The sequence below is a fragment of the Solanum lycopersicum genome, chromosome 8 (genome assembly GCF_036512215.1).
Source record: "Solanum lycopersicum chromosome 8, SLM_r2.1".
In the NCBI taxonomy this organism is placed as follows: domain Eukaryota; kingdom Viridiplantae; phylum Streptophyta; class Magnoliopsida; order Solanales; family Solanaceae; genus Solanum; species Solanum lycopersicum.
In genome coordinates, this window is record NC_090807.1 from 62,422,124 (window position 1) to 62,446,746 (window position 24,623).

At 32.0% G+C, this 24,623-nt stretch overlaps 2 protein-coding genes across 4 annotated transcripts; both read right to left on the minus strand.

The window, feature by feature from the left end:
- Positions 1-1,650: 1,650 nt before the first annotated feature.
- LOC101249476 (CSC1-like protein At1g32090) lies at positions 1,651-10,030 on the minus strand. Its single transcript, XM_004245867.5, has 11 exons — positions 9,366-10,030; positions 8,400-8,552; positions 6,785-6,920; positions 6,551-6,652; positions 6,299-6,418; positions 6,051-6,131; positions 5,453-5,793; positions 4,417-4,662; positions 3,145-3,469; positions 2,526-2,759; positions 1,651-2,248 (listed from the first exon to the last, which is right to left on the minus strand). Exons 1-11 carry the CDS (start codon positions 9,677-9,679, stop codon positions 1,853-1,855), a joined length of 2,448 nt encoding a protein of 815 aa, XP_004245915.1. The 5' UTR covers positions 9,680-10,030; the 3' UTR covers positions 1,651-1,852.
- Positions 10,031-16,942: 6,912 nt separating this feature from the next.
- LOC101249747 (cellulose synthase-like protein D3) lies at positions 16,943-22,887 on the minus strand. Of its 3 annotated transcripts, none has more exons than XM_004245868.5 (4): positions 22,638-22,887; positions 20,521-21,432; positions 19,284-20,091; positions 16,943-18,942 (listed from the first exon to the last, which is right to left on the minus strand). In XM_004245868.5, exons 2-4 carry the CDS (start codon positions 21,375-21,377, stop codon positions 17,188-17,190), a joined length of 3,420 nt encoding a protein of 1,139 aa, XP_004245916.1. In that variant the 5' UTR covers positions 21,378-21,432; positions 22,638-22,887; the 3' UTR covers positions 16,943-17,187. The 3 variants fall into 3 exon arrangements, with proteins under 3 accessions (XP_004245916.1, XP_010325578.1, XP_069144659.1); XM_010327276.4 differs by having other exon boundaries at positions 21,769-22,706; XM_069288558.1 differs by lacking the exon at positions 22,638-22,887 and adding an exon at positions 22,370-22,613.
- Positions 22,888-24,623: the final 1,736 nt, after the last annotated feature.

Genomic DNA, 24,623 nt, shown 5'->3' on the forward strand with positions numbered 1-24,623 from the left:
GAATATATTATTTAATTTTAAAAAAGAAAGGTGTATATCTGTGTTTTGTGCAAACGAAAATGTTTTATATGACAAAATGATATATTTGAAAATGTGTGAGTTTTAAATCCTTTTTTATGTGCATTTGATGAATAAACAAGAAATTAATAATATGGTTTAATAATGGTTTCAGCAAAAGATATTTAAAATAATTGAATAAAATTGATTACTCTCTTTTTCTTTTTTTTTAATTGTTATGATTTCCTTTTTAAGAGTCAAACGTTATAAACTTTGACTAATATTTAAGATGTATTTTTTTTATTTATTATATTAATATGAAAAAGAATTGTAATTTAAAGTATTTTTCTTATAGTTTTTAAATACCTAATTTTTTTATTTTAAATATCATAATAATGTAATCTAATTTAGTTTGAAAGTTAGTCAACTTGATTCTTGAAAATGCAATATGACAACTAAAAAAGAATAGGTGGAATGTACTTCTCCATCCCGTTTTAATTGTTATAATTTCCTTTTTTTATAGTCAAACATATAAATTTTTACTAACATTTTAATATGCATTTTTTCATTAATTGCTATGAAAAATATTCAAATTATAGTACTTTCCATGTAGTTTTTTTATATCTAAAATTTTCTTTTTATATAGTGTATTAATGTAATCTAATTTAAATTTAAAATTTAGTCGGATTGACTTTCAAAAAACTTTACATAACAACTAAAACGAAACGGAGAGGAACGCCTATTTTAGAAAATATATTTGTGTCCTTTATTTTTAGGGAAAATGCACAAGTACCCCCTCAACCTATATCCGAAATCCCAGAGACACACTTATACTATACTAAGGTCCTATTACCCCTGAACTTATTTTATAAGTAATTTTCTACCCCTTTTTAGCCTACTTGTCACTAGCTTTTTTAAAAAAATCAACCTCGTTGGGCCCACAAGATAGTGCCACGTAGGTCGAAAAGGGGTAAAAAATTATAAATAAAATAAGTTCAAGGGGGTAATAGAACCTTAATATAGTATAAGTGTGTCTCTGAAATTTCAAGCATAGATTGAGTAGGTACTTGGGCATTATCCCTTATTTTTATATATATGTACTTACTATATGTGCATATTTTTTTATATAATTTCCTCTTTTTAGAATTTTACGATTATTGATATATTTCCTCTTGCTTTGTAATCTAGTCCTTTAAATTTATCTATGCATTCTCATTTGACTTGAAGTCTTTATCTTGAATTACTGATAAATTCAAGACTACATTTCATGTTAAAAATAATTTGTTTTAGTTGAATTCTTGATTCACTAGTGTTTAATTCAATTATCATCAATAGTGTTATTTTGTATCCTAAAAAATTCTAACATATACTATAATATCAATAAATATTTCAACAATATTCAATACTAAGAACCTTAAAAGTTGAACCCATCAAATTAAAATTCCGCTGATACACCTGCATTACAATGTCTTAAGACTTTCCTACTTTACCTAGATTTCATCTTCTTAACAAACAAAGAGGAAAACAAGAACACGTATTTTTTTTTATGACAAGGACCCGCAGTTGCTACCCTTTGGGTGCGCACAGGATAAAACCTCACGCCTATGTAATAGCTCGCAAACCACAGAGGAGAGGTAACTGCACTAGACAATCTTGGTGCGACGAACACATGTATTAACATCTCAAAAAACTTGTGAGAAAATTAAAGAGACTAAAATGCATTTACATTGGTGGACACAAAAATTATAACTAGAAGGGCATGACCTGTTTAGCAAAATGTTAAACTGGTCTTAAGTGAGGTGGTTAAGGCAATTAAGCTGCTAAACATCAATCAAACTAAGGATTAAACCTGGCTTCAATAATGATATCCGCTATGTTGATATTGCGAATCGTGGTGATACTGTGACTGGTAATCATAGTGATATACATGACTGGTTTGTTCATATTCATAGTGAAACAAGTCCCCTGGTTGTCCGACTTCATAGTGCTGGACGTTGTGAGATGTTTGAGACGTCCCAGATGGCTCGACTTCCTTGAGGTCTTTGGCATCATGAGTTGGTGATGGAGAACTGAGTTCACTCAGTGGGGGGCTGGGGCTGTGAGGAGGAGGCTTTTTGTCGATTTTAACGTCCTCCAGTTCAATCTCTTCAAATGAGTGGAAAATAGGATGTAGATATGCATCAGCCAAGTATGCTTTCAAGTTGGCGTCAGATTCAGAAGATCGGTCTTGCAAGTCCTTTTCCATTGCTTCCTGAAAATGATCATGAGATGTGAGATGTTATTCCTTTACTATTTGTTGACGATATAAGTACATAGACTAGTGGATGTTCTCTCTATCCGCTTAAGCTTTCAGACAAAGTTCCCTATAATGAATAAACAAAAGTTGTTGTTCTCTCTGTCAGCTAAAGCTTTTAAATGAAGTGGTTGCAAGATTCATCACGGAGAAATATTAAGAAACGGAAGCATGTGTTAATATGCCAGAAATGTGTTGAGAAAGACGTAATATATGACTAGCAAGTGAAGGTTACCTCAATGGGATACTTTCTGAATGCAGGTTCAAATCGACTCTTACAATACTTGTGAAATGTTAAGGTTAAAACAGGCAACACCACGAGGAACGGAGTAGACTTAGCAGCTTTCTTTGTGCTCAACAGACCCATCAGAAGCAGTTGAGATATTACTAAGCTTGCTATAATGCGCCCATGAACATGGGGCCAAAACGCAGCACAACTTTCATAACGTTGGTTGTACACATTGATTACCTGTATAAAACAAACTAACAATCAGAAATCATGGCTGATGAATACACCATATAAAGCTATGTTCTTGAAGAAGGACACTACTTCCTCCCTATACTGGACTATTTAACACCGCCACCAAGTATCGGAAATTGACTCCCACAATACTGCAGAGTATATTCATAAAAATGATAAACCGGTAACATGCGTATTTTTGCAAACACTCTAACTACATTCCCCGTAAAATGCCACACAAATCATTAGGTCTCAATGTTTGATCACTGATGCAATGAATTGCTCTTATAAATTGCTTCAATACAAAAAGAGCTACTTCCAGCTATGTGCGTTAACAAGGTTTATAAACAAATCGACAAGTTAAAAAGAAAATGATAAAAGGATAAGGACTAACCTGATGACGGTAAACGAGATAAGCAAAGGCAAAGAAGATCAGTATGAAAGGAAGAAGGATTGGAGTAACCACAGCATATACTATTCCCAGAAGAAAATATAGTTGAAGACTTGGAAGTGTCTCGGGAAAATCTATGCTCCCAGGGTCCATTGCTCTCTCCACGTCCCTTTCAGTTTTCACAAGGAACATGTTCTTCAGATGAAAAATAACCAGAGGTTTCAATCTGAGAATTTCACCAGCAATACCAGCCCAACCATCAACCATTATATATGTCATAAAGAAAGTTGCTTTCATTGGTATTGATACCCCAATATTTCGCGGTATCCTGCATGAAAGAAAACAAAATGCTATAGAACTCCAAACTTCCTCAAAAACAAATGTACTTCTGTCTCAGAAAAGTGCTGCTTTTTCATATTTATTAATGTCTAGTAAAGAAGCACTTGTTTATTCCTTATGTCGAAATAACAAAAAAAATATACGCCTTTTCTATAACTTTGCACCCTTTAAGTTAAATGGCTAATGCATTACTAAGTAGTTTAAGTATTTTAACTTTTGAAGAAAAATGGTAGCAACTTAAGATGGATCTCCATCTATATATTTTTTTCGAAATTCCGATCTCCATCTACAAATTACATGAAGGGGCAGAAAAACAAATGAGAAGCAATATAGATGATCTTTGAGTTGCATATATTCTCTTTCAAAAGGGGAAAGATTCACAAGGTCCACAAGGCTATGTTGATATTGGCTATAAGATAGCCCGAGTTCCATTACGAACTCAGCATTTGTTCTATTCTGATGCACATCGTCAAGGTTATTGGAGGTAAAAGAAATAAGGAAAATGAGAGCAAATCAAGAATTTTAGAACATTCCAAAGATAACAATAAAGTTGGTGTTAACCTAAGCTAGTGTTGTTCCTTTCACTTGGACCATGTCTTGGTCAAAATTCAATAATGTTCTAGTTTCATATTTCTCACCCTTAATCATTGTGAGAAATTTTATGACATCGATTTATATTCAATGAGCTTTATACTGATTATCACACTATCAAAGAATGAGGTTAGCATCTATGTCCCGACACGCATAGGCATACATCTTTCATTGAAAGAGCAAATGGATCTATCATGTATCAAGAACTCATGAGCATAGTGCAATCATCATAATTCCTAAACTATGAGAATGGACCTAAATAACCATAAAGGGTGCTGGTGAGTTGACGACAATCACCCAATGATATAGTAACCCAACGGGTTTTGAGAGAGAGAGAGAGATTACTGGGTAGCTGATTCGTGAAGGAACGCATGAAGTTGCTGGAAAGCTGTCCCTGCTACTATGCTCCCCAGGAATACATTGACCAACATAAAATAATAGTATTTTGCAGCTGTTCTCCTCTCAAGCACTGATAATGCCACATGTCCCTCAATCTTTGACATAAACATCAGTATGGCAGGAAGAACAAACAAGAATACTTTAAGAGCCAAACCAGGAAGAAAACCCTGTAGAAATGACTTGATAACCTTCCTGCAAGCATTTAGAGAAATTTTGCTTCACAAGAAACTCTTTAAATACAACGAGTGCTGATATGAAAGAGAGTTATAATACATGTACATAGAAATAGAAGTAACGGTCTTAGTCAGAACTCAAAATATATAACAAGCATATCTGAATAAAGAAAAAGCTCTTTGACACCTAAAAGGGGAATCTAATGATAATAACTGAAGTCCTCTCTTTTTGTCTGTTATACTACGTAAACTAGGATGCTTAATACACAGCAAAATAGAGTGGTAGATTAAAGCACAATGTAGTCTCAAGAAAGTTGCTTAGACATTCATCGAGTCTACTGTGTCTTCAATAGCTGACCTCTATCTGCTGAGATCAAAAGAAGCAGCAGTCAGACACCAAGATCATTTTAGATGGCATTTCTTAAGGAGATCAAACCAGCTGATTGGCTAAAGTTTTACAGTTGCTTAGTACCAGCAGATAAACTGATGAGAAAATCTGGACTATGACAATCTGAAATAGAAAGATAATATTTGCTGGAGAAGGTTCGGAAAATGCTAAAAAATTTACAAAGTCAACAGGAGTATCATATATGATTTAATGCAGATTGCAGAGTAATGAATATTCATGACAACTACGGTCGCGAACTTAAAACACACACTAATACCCGATGTGGCACTGCACACTGATATTTCCTCATTAAATCAACTTTTCACATAAGGCATGAATGAACCAGATTACCGAAATACTACTCTGTTCCAAAGCAAAGACAATATGCATTCTTCTTTGAAAGCAGAGAAAATGTTCTTACCATTCAATAAGTGGCCTGAGGAAAGGTGCAACCTTTTCTAAACCTTCCAGATTAGCCAACGATTGCACAAAGGCAATAGGAATCATGTAAAAGAATACCAAAGCAAACACTGCCACAGAAATCAAAAGCTTGCGGAGGGTGAGAGAGAAAAAAGATATAGACAGATTTCTCCAATATATATCTCGTGGCTCAGGGGCCCAATTAGTCAGCCACAATGTTGGGTTCTTGCTTTGCTGTGTTTGTGCACAAACAGCTGCCCCACATCTTGAATTAAACGATACAAAGGCAGCAGGCATGATAGATTTTGAGTCCTTGAGAATGCTTTCACGTTCCATTGTCAACTAGAAAAAGAAACATAATTACAAAGGATAAGTAAATTAGTGAAAAGGAACCTGTATTAAAGCTTGACTTAAGATGCGCCTCTCCTTTCCAAAGACAAATGTTGTTGGAGGGAGAAAAAGGACAACTTTATGCAACAAATGTAATAAATACATCAATTTTAACTCCTAAAAAATATATATATAATTAAGATGCTGACTAGAATATTCATTTGGTCAAGGACAACAAATAAGCTAATCAAACTAGCAACTAAACTCACTCTTCTATCAAACTCCTTAAGCTGCTGTTTGTAGTACTCAATGGAATCAACTCTCTCACCCCAAAGTCCAAGGAAGCCTTTCTGCAGAAAGAGGAGATATAGCATGCTGTTAAAACATTAATGAAGTACAAAAAGGATGAAAACCACAGCATGAGAATTTATCTCTTTTTTAAAAAAACGGTAGCAGTGCCATGAGAAGTTCAAGCTAAAAATGTCGCTTTTCCTGAGTTCTATCAGCTAAAAAGTACCTTTGTTAATGGCCTCTTTTCTGGGTTTCTTTCAAACTTAAGCTGGTAGTAGTCCAGCCAATTTTGAAGCCTACCCCTTCTCCTGACAAGTTTGGCAAACTTGTTGGCATTGTAGACAGCCTTATAAAGATAAGACCAAAGCAACCACATGAAGTAAGCAATTCCAGCTCAAGAAGAGTTAGCAAATACTAGGTAAACACCACCTCACTACAAAAATGACCAAAAATTATCCACTGTAGAGTGACATGTTACCTGGTGGCAAAGATAGTGGTCTGGATGGTTCTTCTTAAAGAAATTTTCAACACTATCTGTTATTGTGCGTTTCGATTCATAAGGAACATTCCTAACCAGAACCTGAAAGGCAAGATATAAAGGTTCATTGTAAAATGGAGAGAAAATTTTCCATTCATATTTGGTAAATTCTTCAGCTTATGGATAAAGATCATCAAACTTAAGAACAAGGAAACCAATCCCAAGTTAACCCACCGTGAACTGTTCGGCATGCCTGTCTTGTGAAGCCAAAAATTTTAATCTCATCGTAGCTACTCTACCATATTCCTTGTACAGCATAAAACAGGTCCAAAACGTGAAAAAGTATTCCATTGCTATGTGGACAAAAAACCTGATTCATGTGAACAACCAATTGAGATCCTTTTTAGCATAAGATCCAACAGAATATACACAGAACAAGAACGTTCAAACAAAAAGAGGACAAGACAAATTACAGTACTATTTGTAAGTTACCCTGTACATATCTTCGTCCTCTTGGCAATACATCAACTACACTAGCATTTTCCTTCATTTTTTACCCTTTACCAGAACATAAATTTTTCCTCAGAAAATGCGTGCTGATACAAAATAAGTAAATAAGTGTTATATCATTGTTTCTCCAGGTTTAAGAGTAACCATATCAACCCTCCCATACTGAAATAGGGCAGCCCAGTGCATTAAGCTCTCGCTGTGCGGATGGTCCAGGGAAGGGTCGGACCACAAGGATCTAAGTCTGCAGTCTTACCCTACATTTCTGCAGGAGGCTGTTTCCACAACTCGAACTCGTAACCTCCTGGTCACATGATAGTAACTTTACCAATTCCTTCCGAAATCTCTATAGTAATATTTTCTCCTGTCTGCAGACAGTTTCTTGCTGAAATAAGTCCTGCCATTACAAGGACATTGACTTCAAAGGACTCTTCTATCACTCAGCCTCCAACTTTCTCAAATTCCTTGACCGAGTGGAAACATGGTCCAAAAAGAGAAACTAAGGCAGAATAAAACTTCCAACCATGTTATATGCACGCAATCTAGGTTTTCTTTTTTGGCCAGTTAAATACATAATTCCAGCAAAATGATGTTCCAAAGACTAGAAGCCCATGCACTAATTCTAAAAGAAAACTGCTTTAACACATAAGTCGTACTGGACCACAATATGAAAACAGTAGACTTGTTTTCTTGACCTTACAAACCAGGAATTAACTAATCAGGCAGTCTATAGTTGACTAAACCGATTAAGTATGTTAGTATATTAAATCAAACGTGTCAACATGATCATCAACTTGAGCAGTTGGATGAAGTGAAAACGTTGAATTGCAGATGAACTCGGAAGCAGATGTTGAACTCGGAAGCAGATGTTATGACAACAAACTTCATGACAGAAAACACAGCGAAGTGGGAACCACATATGAAATGAAATTTGCATAATTCCCAAAATCACTAGCTTGGATCAACATTAGTTTTCTTTCTACTAGCAAACAAGCCAGCCTACCCGTTAGAGGCTCGACTTTTCTAAAAGACAAATTAAAGCATCACCCTTCTAAATCACTGAAAGAGCAACGCGCACACAATTTACATTTGGCTCTTAAAGATGGAACTTTGAGAAAACTATTTCTTTTTTAAGGAACATCCAAAAATATATGCCCCTTTGTTTTTTTAACATCCTTTTGGTGCTCCTCAATAATCTCCCTGATAAGTAAAGCTTCCTCTGTATAATACTAAGCTTTCAGACGGCAGATATCAGAGATCCAATAACAAAATATAAGGAGAGGAATCAGAGTAAGCAATGGTAGAAGCACAAATCAGAAACATATATACACGGTAGACTTACTTCAGGGATTTGGGCTTAATATTGGATATAGAGAGCTTATCAATATCACTGACAACCAAATCTTTGCTGAGGAAAAACAATATCCCATCTGACACATTAACTGGAATAAGAACCAGAAGTGCCACAAGTGCAGTTGGCAAAAAAATCTTCAAGCTGTCAAAGACAAGAATGCGGGTATATGATTAGATAAAGTTAAAGCAGCAGCTTTAATTGAATCTTAAGAGCTGACCTATATGAAAAGTCGTGAAGAAAAAAAAAAGATTTATACAAGGTTATATGCATGAAAGTTTGGGAATTGGTAGACTGTTTACACTTTTTTTTTCAGTTCACTCTAGACTACACTATCTTATGTGCTCGAATATGATAGTAACTTGTTAGCTAAACTACAAAAAAAATGGATCAGCCTCCAGATAAGGCAAAAAATTGCAAATCAAGCAAACAAATTAACTGCCACAGAAATTCTTGAGCAGGGAAACTGCAAAGGAGACACTTCAACATATAGAGATTCTCATTAAGTACTCCGTCTGTCGCAATTTATGTGTAGTAACGAGGGTCAGAATACTTCATTTCGACTACTGATTTGGGTATAGAGTCTTCAAATATTCTAAAATAAAGTTCACACATTTGAAAACCACACTTTAAGTACTAGAAATTAGTAGGCCACAATTGAATTGGGGAAAACTAAAGTAAAAATTCTAATTGAGAATTTCAGAGTCTATCTTCATATGTATGTAATTAGCTCCCCTCCCCCTCTATAAAGAAAGAGGGAGCCAACTCAAGTAAATTCTGAAACTGATCAGCAGAAATACCATTGGGATTCATCAATTGAAAAGGCATTAACCCCAAAGATTGGATTTTTACACCACCCCAGATAGAAAAATTCCAACAAAAAAAAAAACAAGACAAAAAGTTGACAACTTTCCCAATACAACATAAATCAAGAAAAGATAGCTTTTTTTTCCATACCCAAGAGTATATATCCTCAAGAAAACAGCAGAATCAAGTCCAGCATGTTCAATAATTTGAGCTTCACTCATCTGCATAGCTTGAGGCATCCAGTTGAGAAAAGTAAGATAAGTCTTGAAATTGAGATTAACAAACTTCCCCACAAAATTCCCAACATGCCTTGGAGCACTCCTCTTCCCATTAATGTACCACTTTGGGAAATAAACCCTGTCATTGATTGGCTGAAGTCTAAGCAGAGCAAAAGCCAACAAAAATGCAAAAGCACCAAGAATATTGATAATTGCTGAAACCCCAATATCACTAAGAGTTGCCATAACCTTAAAACAATGAGAAAACAACAAGTAACACAAGTATAAAGCTGAAACAAAAGTTGGCTTTAAAAAAGGAAGATTTTGGTATATAAACAGCAAGTAAATTAAAAATACAAAATGGGAATTCTGGCAATGGTGAATGGCCTACTACTACTACTTTTTTTAAAAAAAAAAATCAATTTTTCAATATGATGATTTGTATCTTTGTGGGTTCAAGAAAAAATGGTTCTTTTCTTCTTCTTTTTTTTAGTATTGGGATTCTGGGCAACTCTAGAAAAATGAAAAAAGAGACCTTCTGAGTTTTTTTGCTGACTCAGTTAACTTCTGGTTTTGTTCATACTAAAATAGAATGTTGCCTTTTTTTTTTATGTCTGTCATTTTATAAAATTAATATTTTGATTTTACCTTAAAGTTATTAATTTAAAAATAAAAATTTAATCAGTATAAGAAAACTAAATAATTAAATTAATTAATTTATATTTATTTATTAAAATTATGACTTTAATAGTGCACTGAATTTGTGGATAACTGTAAATTTATATAATTTTTTAAACGACGCTTGATCAATACGAATTAATAATTTAAACTTTATGAATTTTAATAAGTTAAAAAGTATTTGAACTATTATTTAATTTTATAAATAATTGGATTTGATATTAAAAATTGAGATGGTCGGTCAGTATGAGCTACTTTGTCTATTTTTTGTTATACTTACATGCTATTTTTGGACAAAAAGTAAAAAAAAAAATTATAACATAAATTATAAACTATACTTCTATAATATGTTTTTTTTTTAAAAAAATGGTGAGTCATCAAATTTGGTATTTTTCCATGTTTATTGACTTTTGGAACATGAAAGATGGGTATTTTTGCTGTTATAATTATTACAAATCCCACATTAATCGCCTAAATATTGGCTTCATTTAAGCACTCATGTAAAAAGTTTTCTTTTAATTTTTCTTGTTTCTTTTAAGTACCTTTTTATTTTTCTAATAAAGTTGTTTTCTTTATTTAATTCTTTTTCTAAAAGAACATGCTCAGATTCCAAAAGTCAAAAAAAAAAAGGCCAAGTTTTTCTTTGTACTAATAACTTCTTAATGCTTTATCATTAATCAGAAATTTTGTAACTAAATATTAAATATAGAGAAAAGTTGATTGAAAGTATTATTTTCAAATGATTTTATACACAATTTTAAATTTTAAATTCTACATTAGAAAAAAAAATGTAAATAAGTATAAAACAAGCATAGTGATAAACACATTATGGCATTAAATATTGACACTAATAAAAAATGTTAAAGTTTTTATCAGCATTAGTTAAGTGTTATTAGAACCAATGTTTCTAAAGACTTTAGGAACATATACAAAGAGTGACAATTGGCGCTAAAAATACATATTTAGCAGTAATTAAAAATTAAATGCCGTTAATAGTTATTTTTATTTTTATTGTTATTTTAATAAAGTATTTGTTAGACGTAAGAATGTCCATTAAGTTTGGATTGTATAGGGTTGTTACTAATGATTTTATACTCTACGATTAATTTATAATTCTTTTCATTCTCTATCTTTCTGTAATATTGCTTAATTAATTAAGTTAATTAATGCTTAGTGGAGTAGTTTAGAGCTTACTGTCATACATGTGATGTACCAAAATTCCTCTAGGACACCAAGACAAAATGTTAAAACGCACCAAAAGTAAACTTAATTATTTTTTTAAAAAAAATTATTGATAAATAATAATATGATCACAAAAATCTAAAAGAAGTTTTGGTCATCATATTATAGACTAACATTATCAACGGGATTGTTTTTAACTTCTTTCGCGCAATAAGTGTAAATTTGATTTTTACTATTTTTTTTCTCGTTCTTAATTATCTCTCTTAAAGTGATAGAATAAAAATAAATTATAAAATATAGTTAACGATATTGTAAGATTCTTTTAAAAAATATTTAATTAATTATCTCTTATTTACACTTCAAATATGTGATTTTTTTCAAATGGCAATAAATTCAGTATTCTTATAATTTTTAGCTATTAGTCTTATAGCTTTAAATATCAAAAAAGTGCCTTGCTATATTAAACGCAACTATCTTACTATAGCCATTTTAATATTACAAAATGGTATGACTATTCGACGATAAATATAAATTTGTCATATTTTACTATAATAAAAATAATTTTTAGCGGCATTAAATATTGATATTAGTAAAGAGTGTTAAAGTCTTTATTGATATTAGTTAACTGTCATTAGAATCAATGTCGCAAAAGACTTTAAGATTAGATACAAAGAGTGTCAATTGTCGCTAAAAATATATATTTAACAATAATTAAGAATTAAATGTCGTTAATAGTCATTTTTGTATACAAGCTCATGAACTGATGCAATTTTGTTTCTACCTGTTTAATTAACACTTAGAAAACTATTTTGTTTTATGCTTTTGGAAAATAAAAATAAAAAGAATAGTAGAAAGTGATAATCAATCCACCTATATAGGTCATGCCAAAAAAAGAAAAAGTAAAATAGGACAAATATAATTTCAAATTATTGTTTATGATAGGGAGATAATACCGTCATACTTTTGGGACAATGTCACCCTTGTTCAAAATCAAAGTATATATATTCTTCACTTCAATGGAAGATTAAATAGGAACATACGGCGCAATTTTATTCGTCAATTCGATATTTAATAAATATCGATCGATTAAAAAAAATTATGACATGTTTTTATATTTAGTCTTTCGTTAGTATAAAGAGTATATATGTTCTAATTTCTGAAATATAGGAGCAACAATGTCCCAAGAGTATTACGAAAACATCTCCATATCATTTACGATAGTTTGAAAATATATTTATTATTTTTCACAAAAAGTATATCAATAATTTAATTAATTAACGATCTAAATTTTTACCTCGTTAATGAACGTCATAATCTTCTCCCACATTTCCTATCCTAATTATTTTTCATCACAACTAATTAGAAAGTAACTTTATTTTTGAGGGAATCTTGTCTACTAAACCCTTAACAACTAAATAACAACTTTTAATCACGAGTTTAATTAAAAGCTATATGCTAGTGGTCCATTTTTTATTATATTTTCAATATAATATATGATTCCTATCATTGTCAAAATTCCACAAACAAAAGAAAATCATGTGCATTCTTGGGGTCCATAAATATTTCATTTTGATAGACTTATTCCATTTTAATTTATTTTTTCTTAATTTAACTGAGCATGGTTAAAAGAAAAATAAAAATTAAACCTTATATATATATATATATTAAGTGTAACCCTAATAAGTAGTTTATATATTTTCGAGTGCAATTTTCTCTTTTATAAGTATGTGTTATCTAAAATTTAATTATAGTCTTATAATAATCTCTAAGTGAAAAGTATTGATTATCAATAAAAAAATATTTGTGCCAAATAAATGGATGCAAAATTTATATGTTTGATATAAATATATTTATCACTTAGAACTGTGATTAAGTGATACACATATATTTTATTTTTTTATTTTAAGATTGAATGCGAATAAATATTTTATTTAAACCACATAGTATGGGAATGAAAATGACAATATATATAGTATTTAATTTAACAGCTCATAGTAGCCCTCTCGTGACCTTATAATAAGTGATAATATTATCTCTTTAATATTTCATAGCGTGATTCAATTATGACATTTGTCTTTCCTCTAATAATATAAAAATTATACTTTTTGCTTTGGTGGGGGATAGTTGGGGTCTTTCTCATAAAAGCATAAAGCCAAAAATATATTCTCCTTTTTCAAATTTATTTATTTTGTTTTTTGTTTTTAATTTGTTTTAAAAGGCAAAAAGTTTTTATATTTAATAATTTTTATAATCAATTTCATATGTAACATACTTCAGATCACAAGATTTAAAAAATATTTTAGTATATTATATATATTTATGATTTAAATTACGAAATTATATATATATCATAAAATTTTATATCAGATTAAATTAAAAACGAATAAAAATACTCCGTAATAAGTCAAACTATCATCAAAGTTTTAAAGAGGACCATTTTCACAACCCCCAACTAGGTAGGATGAAGACTTGTTTGTTTGGTCTACAATAAGAGGGAATGGTTCTTGATTGAGAAAATATTGTATTTTATTTGAAATAAATCCATTTTAAATCTAAAAAAATTGATAAATTATTTTTTTATAACAAAACACAAAGTAAACACTTATTTTCTAAAAATAATTTTTGGAATAAGTTTATTGTACAAGACACAGATTAATACAGTAATTTTCTTAAAGATAATGAATTATTAATGGAAGTATTGATAAGTAAATTTTTGCACTGTTTTTTTTCTTCTATTTCTTAAGGGGTTGTTTGGAAATCCATGAAGGAATTGGTTTTGTGTTGTAATTGAGTAATATAATTTTACCGTTGATAATATCATTTAGTTATGTATTTGAAGTTCCATTATAATATTCTGAAGTTCGAATAAGTCTTATCATAAAAATTAAAAATGAAGATGGTTAACTTGTAAGGGAATTTCATACCTTAACATAAATATAGTGTGATAGAAGTTTTACTCGAAAAAATTTCATATTCGTATTTACTAAATCAAAATTTTTACATTTTTTAACTAGGATCGATTTGTCCAATATTTTTAGACTTTTAAGATAGAAAAGAATGTAACTTAATAGTATTTGTTGTGTAATTCCTAAACATCTAAACTTATGAAATAAATTTAATATGCAATGTAAACATTGTCTCGTCGTATATTTATGAAAACTATATTCACTAAATAGTCTAATCATTATTAAAATTAGTATTATTATAATCTCATCCCTATTGATCTTGGAACGTGTTCACTCGACCAAATGACCCCTTATTGTTAATTTGATGCTTTCTGGCCAATTTTAAATATATATATAATAAAGTAATTAGTTTACAAAGTCATATTTTTATTAAATTAAAAATAGTTAAAAGCTATAAAAAGTATATATGGACTATACAACATAATTTGTCCAAAGTCATAAAAGTATACTTTGACTATATAATATAGTATACTTATGCATGAGTTATTCATTAACTATACATTATAATATATGGATTCAAAAGGCTGAATATATCTTCACTATACATGAAATATACATTGACTATACAGAAGTATACACGGACAAATTCAATCTTGATCAACTCAAAATCATTAGATATGAAATTCTCTCGATGTTTTACGTCTTTTGATATATAATATGCTCGAAATTATTCACGTTTTTGGTACGTTAATTTTTTAATTAAAAAACGAAGAAGAAGAAGAAGAAGAAGAAGAACATATTAGGCCTATTTTAGTAATTAAAAAAGTTGAACCAATTTCCCATTTTCTAATACTTTGGGCTCAATTGGGTCAATTTAATCCAATTCCAACCCACATACTTCTTTTAAAAAGCCCATTTGCACTTTTACCCTATTTTGTGTTTTGTTTATGCCTTTATGATAGATAATTTTTTCATAAGACATAATTTATATTTATGTATCATAATATTTCATAAGTTTATGTATAGGCATAACTTCAGTTTTTAAATAATTTATGCTTCACTAAGCATAAATTCGATTGTTCAAAGTAAAAAATTAAAAGTAACCTATTTGAAGAGCAAAAATGTGCAAGTTAATCAAAAAATATAATGATTTAGGTCCATAGTTCACTCTGAGTGAAATGAAGAATATCTGGATAGGAGAAAAAAAATGGTAAAAGTTACATAAATTTCTTAGTGTTTAGAGTTAATTATATTATATTTCTACTCTTTTTTAAATTACAAAAATTCCATAAAATTTAAGGATTTCGGATATTTCACTCAAGTTTCAACACACCGCGTCGATTTTGGATACATCACTTAACGTCCTGATACATTGTGTTTCGATACATTAAGGATTTTGAATACATCACTTACCGATACATCACCTTTATCGATACAAGACACACCTGTCCCGATACATTACATTTGTTGATACAAGACATACTTGTCCCGGTACATCACCTAAGAGTGATATTTCCTAGAATATGAGAGATCAAAATTTTTCAAATGATAGAAAAATTTAAAAAATATGATAAAATAAATTGTGTATTTAAGTAATATTTCTAAAAGTGAAGTATACTGTATATATCGATATATAAAAAATATTTTTATACGTAAATATCAAATATTTAATACCATTAATGAGCTTTAGGAGTATTTTTGATCAAATGTCATTTTCAAGCTTATAAACATAGTTACATTTCAAATGGTAATTAACTAGTGACAAGTGGACTATGTCTCTATGAGCATATTCTCAACTACTATATTTATAAAACCTAATTAATTCAGTAAACTTGGTCATATTTTTTGACCAAAACATATATAATGTTTGTGAGTTTGTCTACTCTTTCAAAGTTTGGTGAATTCTTTCAACTTTTTTGAGAATGGAAGGTAAATATAGCTTATAGGTAGTCTTGAGCTGACTAGTAGTTTTTTTGTTCAACCACCTAAACCTACTACATCCATTTCAAAGTGGTAAAAAATATTTACCATGTTGGAATTTTTTCTTTTCTTTTTTGGAGTAATAATGATATCTAGTAGCAGACTGTAGAGCCACGATTTTCATTAAGAGCGTCAAAATACAAAGAACTAAGCACACAAAAAGTCAAAGAAATTCAACGTATAATATATGTATAATTTAATATTACTTTTTACCATCGTACATTTATAATTTTTCCGATCCTTTTGACAAGAATGGCTCCGGTATTGATGGTGTACTCATCAACAGAGGTGAATTCAAGATTAAGAGTTTGGTGTTCTAAATTTCATAAATAACCGTCAATCAATTTCATTAAGGATACACAAATTAATATACATATATATTTAATTAATTTTCTGGTATAGATATAAGGTCCACAGAAAAGTTATTGAATTCGTCTGAACCATGAACTCCCACCTAGCTCCGCCTCTACTCTTTAAAAAGTGCATGAGACACTCCTCTTAGTTAATCTAATTTGAAATTTTGAAGAAGTCATGGAGTTGGTTTGAAAAACAAAAAAATTGACTATATGAATTTGGAAATACTCAACAGATGACTTAAAGAAATGACATTTTGCTGCATTTCAAGGACAAAATATAATAAGCAAAAGCAACTATAGACTTGTTCAAATTGTGTGCACTATGCACCAAATTGGTGTGAAGATACTAAAAAAGGAATTGCAAGAAAAATTGAAGCTACAAAGAAACAAGAATGTTAATAAAAACATTATCAAAAGAATCTAATTTTACTATTTAAATATCTATTTGAGGCTTTGATTTACAAACAATGTATTGTATGTTTTGCCATTTTCCTAATGAACATTGAACCATAAAACAAAAATTCAAGGACAATAGTGGTGGCAAAATCCACATAATATTCAAGGCCTTTGTGTCCACATTTTGTTACAAAGAGGGAAGAAAAAGAAGTAGAAAAACTAAAGAATAATCTGAATGGAATGCATAATGGAACTATCAAGGGAACTGGAATGAACCTCCAATTTCACTGGCACCAGCAGGGGGGTTAATGGCAACCCACAGCAGCGAAATGGTGATGGCGATAAGTCCTGACCAGACAAATACGATTGTTGGTGTCCTTCCGCGTCTTCCCATTAGTCCCTTAGCGAAAGGATAGAGATGAGCAAGGACCCAAAAACTGAAGAAAACCCCTCCGAGTAAACGGCTCCATTGTGGTATTGTGCTATATATTGTCCGGCTTACACCAACAGCTATCGCAATCAAGTTAGTCATCATGATAACAATAGGTGGGATCATCAGGGAAGTCCATTTGATGATATAGAGATCAGCATATTCATCATCATCATCAGTGGCAGATTTTGATGTCAGGGTAAATGAAATTTCAATGCCAGCAATCACTTTTAGAAGCCCCTGAAGCACAGCAGCAAGATGGGCACTTGTACCTCCAATTAACCAAAACTGCTCATTACGCCACCACTCTTCCAGGGCAATGCCGGACCACTTGATCTCAAGCACTGCGAGTGCGCAGAGAGTCAATGTAATCACGAGGAGATATGTGAGGAAGGTGACGTTCAGGGACTGGACGATGAACTGACCAGAGAATAGTGAAAGTGCTGGGAGGAAGCAGTACACGATTAAGAAAATCGAGGTGAAAGGGTAGATGCCGCAGTTGAGGTAGGCGATCCGCTGCAAAATTTTCATCTTAGGACTAGCCAAAAAAGCATTGTTGCGAGAGAAGAAGATTTCAACAGAACCAGTAGCCCATCGAAGCACTTGGTGAAGCCTGTCAGTAAGATTGATTGGTGCAGTGCCACGGAATGCATCTCTCTTTGTCACACAATAAATAGATCTCCAACCTCTATTATGCATCCTATACCCTGTCACCACATCTTCAGTAACAGACCCATAAATCCATCCAACTCTATTACCCCATTCAGTTTTGTCCTCGTACCAGCACGAAATGACACTAATTGCTTCAGCAACAGTGGAGGCATCAAGAAGTTCCCTTGGAATAGTTAGAGCACCAGGCGGTCGTCCATTCTTTACAGCAGGGTGATCGGCAAGTGGTCTGCCTTGGAATTCTGCAACTGGAATGGAATCAATGAGGAAACTTGAGTTACCAAACCTTTTAGGAAATGAAGCAAGATTCATTTCCTCATCATCAAAATCCCCCATTCTAAGCGCCCTGTTGTCATCAGAGACAGAAGACACAGTGGCATTATGCTTGCGCCGACCAAAACAGCAGCTGCAGCAACCAGGGTGGTATTCCTTGTTTCGTGGTGGGTCGAAACCATAAAGAGCAGTCCTACGGAAGAGACAACCAGTCCCAACATACATTGGACCTTGAAGGCCATCAAGGGCACGCATGTTGACATCAAAGAAGACAGTATTGTGGTTTGCATAACGGTCAGAAGGATCAATTCCCTCAAAACGTTGAGGAAACTGAACATAACAGATCCTATCTCCACCGCGGTCCATCATAAAGCACATTCCCTCCCTGATTGCCTCGGAGTTGTAGATGTAGTGATCACAATCAAGGTTGAGGATAAAGGGGCCATTAGACATGATGGCAGAAGCTCTGACCAAGGCATTCATGGCACCAGCCTTTTTGTTATGATCATAGCCAGGACGCTTTTCACGAGAGACATACACCAGCAAGGGGAGACGAATATCAACTTCTGTTGAATCAATTAGACCATCATCGGAAGAGGTTCCATGTAAGGGTTCATCACTTGGGGGTTTTAACATAACCTGTAACCAAAATAAGAAAAACAACTAAAAATGTTAAACCAATCCTATTACTTCAAGAATCTAACATACAAGTTATTATCAGCTGAACAAGAGTATAAAATAGCAAAATAAACATGCAGTTGGCAAAATGAGAAGCCCATAATGACAAGTTATTAATAATCATGGAAAGAAAATAAGTTTCTTTCCTCTTCTTCCTCATCCTTGGAGGCAGGAACAAAAATGAGTGGATTCAGCATGGAATCATATGTGCATCATTAATGAATCAAACAATTATGCCCTGATCAGTAAATAATGATGAAGGCAACAAATAACTAGACATGATTAATATGAAGAATCAATACCTGTATGATTCCTGCGTGATCACCCCTAGAGTGCTCGGGAGCAGAAATCATCCAAGTACCAGGCCAGTGGGTTCCATCTGCCATCCAAGTGGCCTTAGTTATCTTAATGGGTTCCAAAAGATCATCTCCAGCTGCCTCTCGCTGAAGCTTCATGGCCTTGATTTCTTCTCGAGCGTTATAGGCATCAGAACGCCGACGAATTGAATCAGGGAGGCTATTAATTCGAACCTTAAATTCATCATATTCACGTTTCACCCGTCTGCGGTCCTTAACAAAATCTTGACGTACTTTATTCTTGTAAGGGTCTTTCTTCAAGCTGAAGTAGGTTTCTGGGTTCCTTGGTTCAATATTATGTTTACGACAAAATGGGACCCAAATGTTGGCAAAACTTGCAGCTTCTGCCATTGCTTCAAATGTCAGAAGAGCACCTCCATCATCAGAAATATAACAGGAAAGCTTTTCAACGGGGTAATCAGCTGCAAGGATAGATAGAATCGTGTTTGCAGTGACCAGCGGTGGCTCTTTCTCAGGATCTGCAGTAGAGACAAATATGTCTATGCCTGGAAGATCAGATTTTCCTGTGGGATTGGTCGGGGTTGGTGTTTCAAATTTTTCTTTCAAGACATTAAGATCGGTAGCACGGTTAACAGGGCATAACTTTGGAAGCTGGTCAAGCAGCCAAGAGATTGCAAACCAAACCTCACAGATTATGGACATATACCATAACCATATAGCATCATTGTTCGGATTGGTAATCCTCCATTGAAGAAATAGTCCAAGAACAACTACGCGAATAAGAATCAAGAGCCTGCATAAATGGAGTTGCGTCAAGACAGTTCTCAAACCAAATATAATTAAACATAGTACCAATTAAGTGCAGTAGGTATTAAGCAACTGATCAATGTCTACAGAACATGATTACCTAATGGTATCCACCAAAAGTTAGATTTGGTAATCCATCTCTTAACTATGGTATACTCAAGAAGCTAAGCTTGTAATGTAGTCTTACAATATACAAGAAAGAACTTACACATGTTTTTGGAGAGCCATCTACATAATACAAGAACTTACAGTTAAGAAAAACTATGATGACTGTTTTAGCATCTTTCTTTGATTAGAAGGAAGCATTTGTGTTAAAACTAATTTGTAATTTCACTAGCCACTTCGATGTGTGTAATCTCACCAAAATTTGTTTTTGAATTCAAAGAAGTAGAGAAGTTGGGGACGAAAAAATTACCGGTATGGGCTAATAACTCCAGCGGGTATCTTCAGTTTACGAGTAAGCGGCCTCCAAGGCTTGTTCATAAGTTCAGAAGGCTCACCAACATGATCTTCTTTGTCATTTCCAAGCCCCCCATCCTTTGGCCATATAGCATTTCCATAGCCATACGTCCCTTTTGTCTCAAATAACCATTTATTGTGATCAAAATCCCCTGTCTGACTCCTCATCAACCCTGAATGACTTCTTATTATCGCTGATTTATTACCTGATCGCATCAACGACAACCTCCTTTCCATTTTAGACATACTAACATTTGAAGCTAACGTTAGAGGCCGTCCAGAAGGATCTACAGCATTCTCAGCCAAATCAGTGCTCTTGTAAGACTCTTTACAACCAGGACATATCCCATCACCAGTTTTGACAGCATCAACATAACAATCCCGGCAAATTTTAAAATCACACTCACAAGGAAGTATATCTTCACCTCTTTCATCACTCATGACTTTACCATCACAACCCGGTATAGCACAAGAAGAACCTTTTGCACCAGCCATCTGAGGATGGTTAGTTTCTGATTCAATTACCTTATCCATCAAGTGAGCACGAGTTACACTATTATAACCACCGGTAAACAAGGAATTTGACACATACTGCTCTTCAACCCTTTGAGAAATTGAAGGATCCATAGGTTGATTATCAGGGGTTGGAGGAATATGCACTGTGTAGTTCGCAAATTCAATGCCGCTAATCTCACTATCCAGAGATTCCCTCGATAAGTTCACATACCGACCCGATGAGGTCCTCCTTGCAAAAGTAACACCAGAAGGCTTGCCCTGTTGGGAATCAGAGGCTTTAAAGGACCTCGAAGTCATGTTGCATAAAAGTTGTGCTAACAAAAGTTCACTTAATGATCAACAAAACCTGAAACTGCACAAGGACAAAAGCAACATGAAAGTTAGCTAACTCTAAGTTGAAAGATCAATACTAAAAACAATAGTGCAAAAGGATAGATTCAATATTTTTTGAAACAAGAAAATGAATATCCTTTGGAAATTCCTAACATGTCAATGATACTAATAATGAGAAAACAAAAGCATCACCAAAAAATACCCTTTCTCTTTTACCAAAGCCACTCCTCTCACTTTATTAGTTAAAAAGCACTAAAGGAGCCACCTTTTTCAGCAAAAAAACACTTGATTTTGTGTGAAAAGCATCAAACCAATTCAAAATATAACAAAAAAAAAACACAGAAGAGAAGATCACCTAAATCTTGAAGATATACACCACCAAGAATCAAGATCTTCCTAGACCATTTACAGGAAAATCCAAAACACCTCCCCAGAAACCAAAGTGGAAAATGAACCAGAAGGGAAGAAATGCAAGTTCAAGAACACAACCAGATCCTTCTCTCTTCACATACAAATCTTCCCTATATACATCTAAACCATACTAATAATTTTGCACAAATAGAGATATAATAGACCTTCACCAGTAGCCCAATACTTATAAGACAATTAACATAGATATGTAAGACAAAGTTTATAAAAACAAAAGAATCAGCCTCCTAAAGGCGTGTAAAGAAATATTCAAAACATAATATCAATAAAATATAAACACACACTATTTGCAAACATATACACACTACAAATTACTACTTTAACAAAGCTTTCATGGGGTCCCTTTTACAACTCAGACTTAGTCTTACATTGTCCAATTAAATCAAAATTGCTGTAAAATCAAACTATTAAAAATCTCTATTACGTAAGACCAAATACACAAACACCCATTTTCCTCCCTCTTTCTTCTGTCACCCCCATAAAAAAACATTAAAAAAATGAATAATTAATTACTAGTACTTACTAACCTCAAAATTTTGAAAAAAAATACACATCAACTAAAGAAAGATTCAAACTTTAACCTAAAAAAAGCTCTCTTTTTTTTTTTGAAGCTTACAACAGCCGGCTTAAATAAAAACACAAAAGCCCTGATACCCAAATACACAAAAGGGTCATAAAATGTGTATATATGAATTTTTTTAGAAATAAAGTAAGAGATCTGAATAATGAATATCCATTTGTGGGGTTTGTTGAAAATTTCCAAAAAAAAAAGTGAGATTTATGTAATTTTTTTACCTTATCAACTCTGCTATGAAGTTTATTAGTAGGGAAAGTATGTGCATTTGAAGATGAGTTTTGGGTATGAAAGCTTTTGCCTTTTTTACTGTTTTTGCTGGTTTGAATTTCTTACTGAAGAAGACAAAGTGAAGAAGAAAGAGTGTATATTTTGTTTTTTTTGGAGAAAGAGAAAAAGAAAACGGAATTTAAGGGGTTTAAAATGTAATTAATCGAGAATATAGGGGGTCGGTCTGAATATGCTTTATACGCGGCTACAGGTGATTTGTTTCCTATTTAATAATTTTACAATCTCCTATCCTCGATAATTTGAAGTCGTGTCATGTCTTATTTAATCACTTTTTTGTATTTTTTTTGTCTTTAGTTATTTGTTTATTTTTTAATTGATATATCTATTAAGAAAATAATTATTTATTTAAAGAATTTATTATTTCATCCCGGTTAATTATAAAGTAGAATTTTAAGAAATTTTATCTTCTACAGAATAATTAATTGACGTTATAATAAGTAAAAAAAAATTATTTATTAATTTATCAAAATAAATAAATAATTAAAAATAAATGAAAAAATATATAGGCAAGTAGTTAGAGACAAAGCGAGTAATATTTTTTGGTTTAACTTTTTCTCTCCTTGTGCCTACTACATCCAACGTTTTGAACCTTCCCATTGAGGATGTATATTATCTCTACTTAATTCATACGTTAAAAATAAGAGTTTAACTACTATTCACCGATGGTGGACAAAAAATTACACGGACATATTATTTTTGAAAATATTTAATTTTTTTAATTAATATATTTTAATATTATTAATATTAAAATAAAAATAATAACAGAGTGTTATATGGTAACTTGAATTATAAATTAATTGTACAAATTTAATTAGGATTCTTATTTGTCTTACCAAAAATAAAAAATACATAATTTCTTGTATTTTCTTATTGGAAAGCACTTCAATCCTTCAAAGAAAATCATTGCCAACATATTATTTTTTTTTATAAGAACCGGTACTTGTTGCCATTGAAGCAATGCTAGCAAAATATTAATATGAAATTATTCCAGAAACATAAAGTGCAACAAAATCAACATATTCAAACTTATAAGAGTAAGCAAACAAAATCAAACACTATTAAATACGGCCCATGATTTAATCACAATTGCATGCTTGGTTACATTTTTTTAAACGAAATCCTTCTTTTGAACAAACAAACTCTTGACCAATAATGGATTTATCTTTTCTTGATCTACTAATTCGATTTTTGCGCACACTAAAACTATTACGATGAGCATAATCAAGATAAAATTTAAATCCAGTATCAAGTGATTGAAATTCCATAACGATGTAAGGCTATCTTAATTCTTGCTCACCTAGTTGAGAAACAAAAGATACAACTGCATTCATGTTGCTTTCTATATCCTCCAAGGAATCTTCAATTCCTTCTGCATTTTGCTCTTCTAAATTAGAGATTTCAAAAGTTTCCTGCAATACACAATTATTAGATATTAGACTGACAGGGTAAGTTAGCTTTAAAATTTTAAATATTTTTCATGGCTAATGTATTGAACTTCTTCAATTTGCTAAAAAGTTCTTAAACGTATTCTTTAAATATCTTCATCACTACAAAACATAAATTTCTTCATACATTAAAACAGGAATATTTCTTTGAAACGTTTATTCATGTTGCGAAAAAGACTTAATAAGTTATGTAAAAAAAGATATACGAGGAAAACGCTACCATGATAATTGTTTCAAATTGCTTCAATGGTGGATAGTTGGTTGCTTCAATGGTTTATGTAGAAAAAGAAGAACGTTAATCCAACTAAGAAAACACAAGAAATTATGTAGTTTTTATTTTTGGTAAGACAAATAAGAATCCTAATTAAATTTGTACAATTAATTTATAATTCAAGTTACCATATAACACTATGTTATTATTTTTATTTTAATATTAATAATATTAAAATATATTAATTAAAAAAATTAAAT

Bases quoted from the DNA above. Each gene is read 5' to 3' on its own strand.
- LOC101249747 (XM_004245868.5), bottom strand. From the start codon at position 21,377: ATGACTTCGAGGTCCTTTAAAGCCTCTGATTCCCAACAGGGCAAGCCT. The intron at 20,092-20,520 runs GTAATTTTTTCG...CCATTTATGCAG, and splicing joins GGAGTTATTAGCCCATACCG to GCTCTTGATTCTTATTCGCG. The intron at 18,943-19,283 runs GTATTGATTCTT...TTTTGGTTACAG, and splicing joins ATCACGCAGGAATCATACAG to GTTATGTTAAAACCCCCAAG.
- LOC101249476 (XM_004245867.5), bottom strand. From the start codon at position 9,679: ATGGCAACTCTTAGTGATATTGGGGTTTCAGCAATTATCAATATTCTT. The intron at 6,921-8,399 runs GTAAGTCTACCG...CACATGAATCAG, and splicing joins ATTAAGCCCAAATCCCTGAA to GTTTTTTGTCCACATAGCAA. The intron at 6,419-6,550 runs GTAACATGTCAC...TATCTTTATAAG, and splicing joins ACCACTATCTTTGCCACCAG to GCTGTCTACAATGCCAACAA.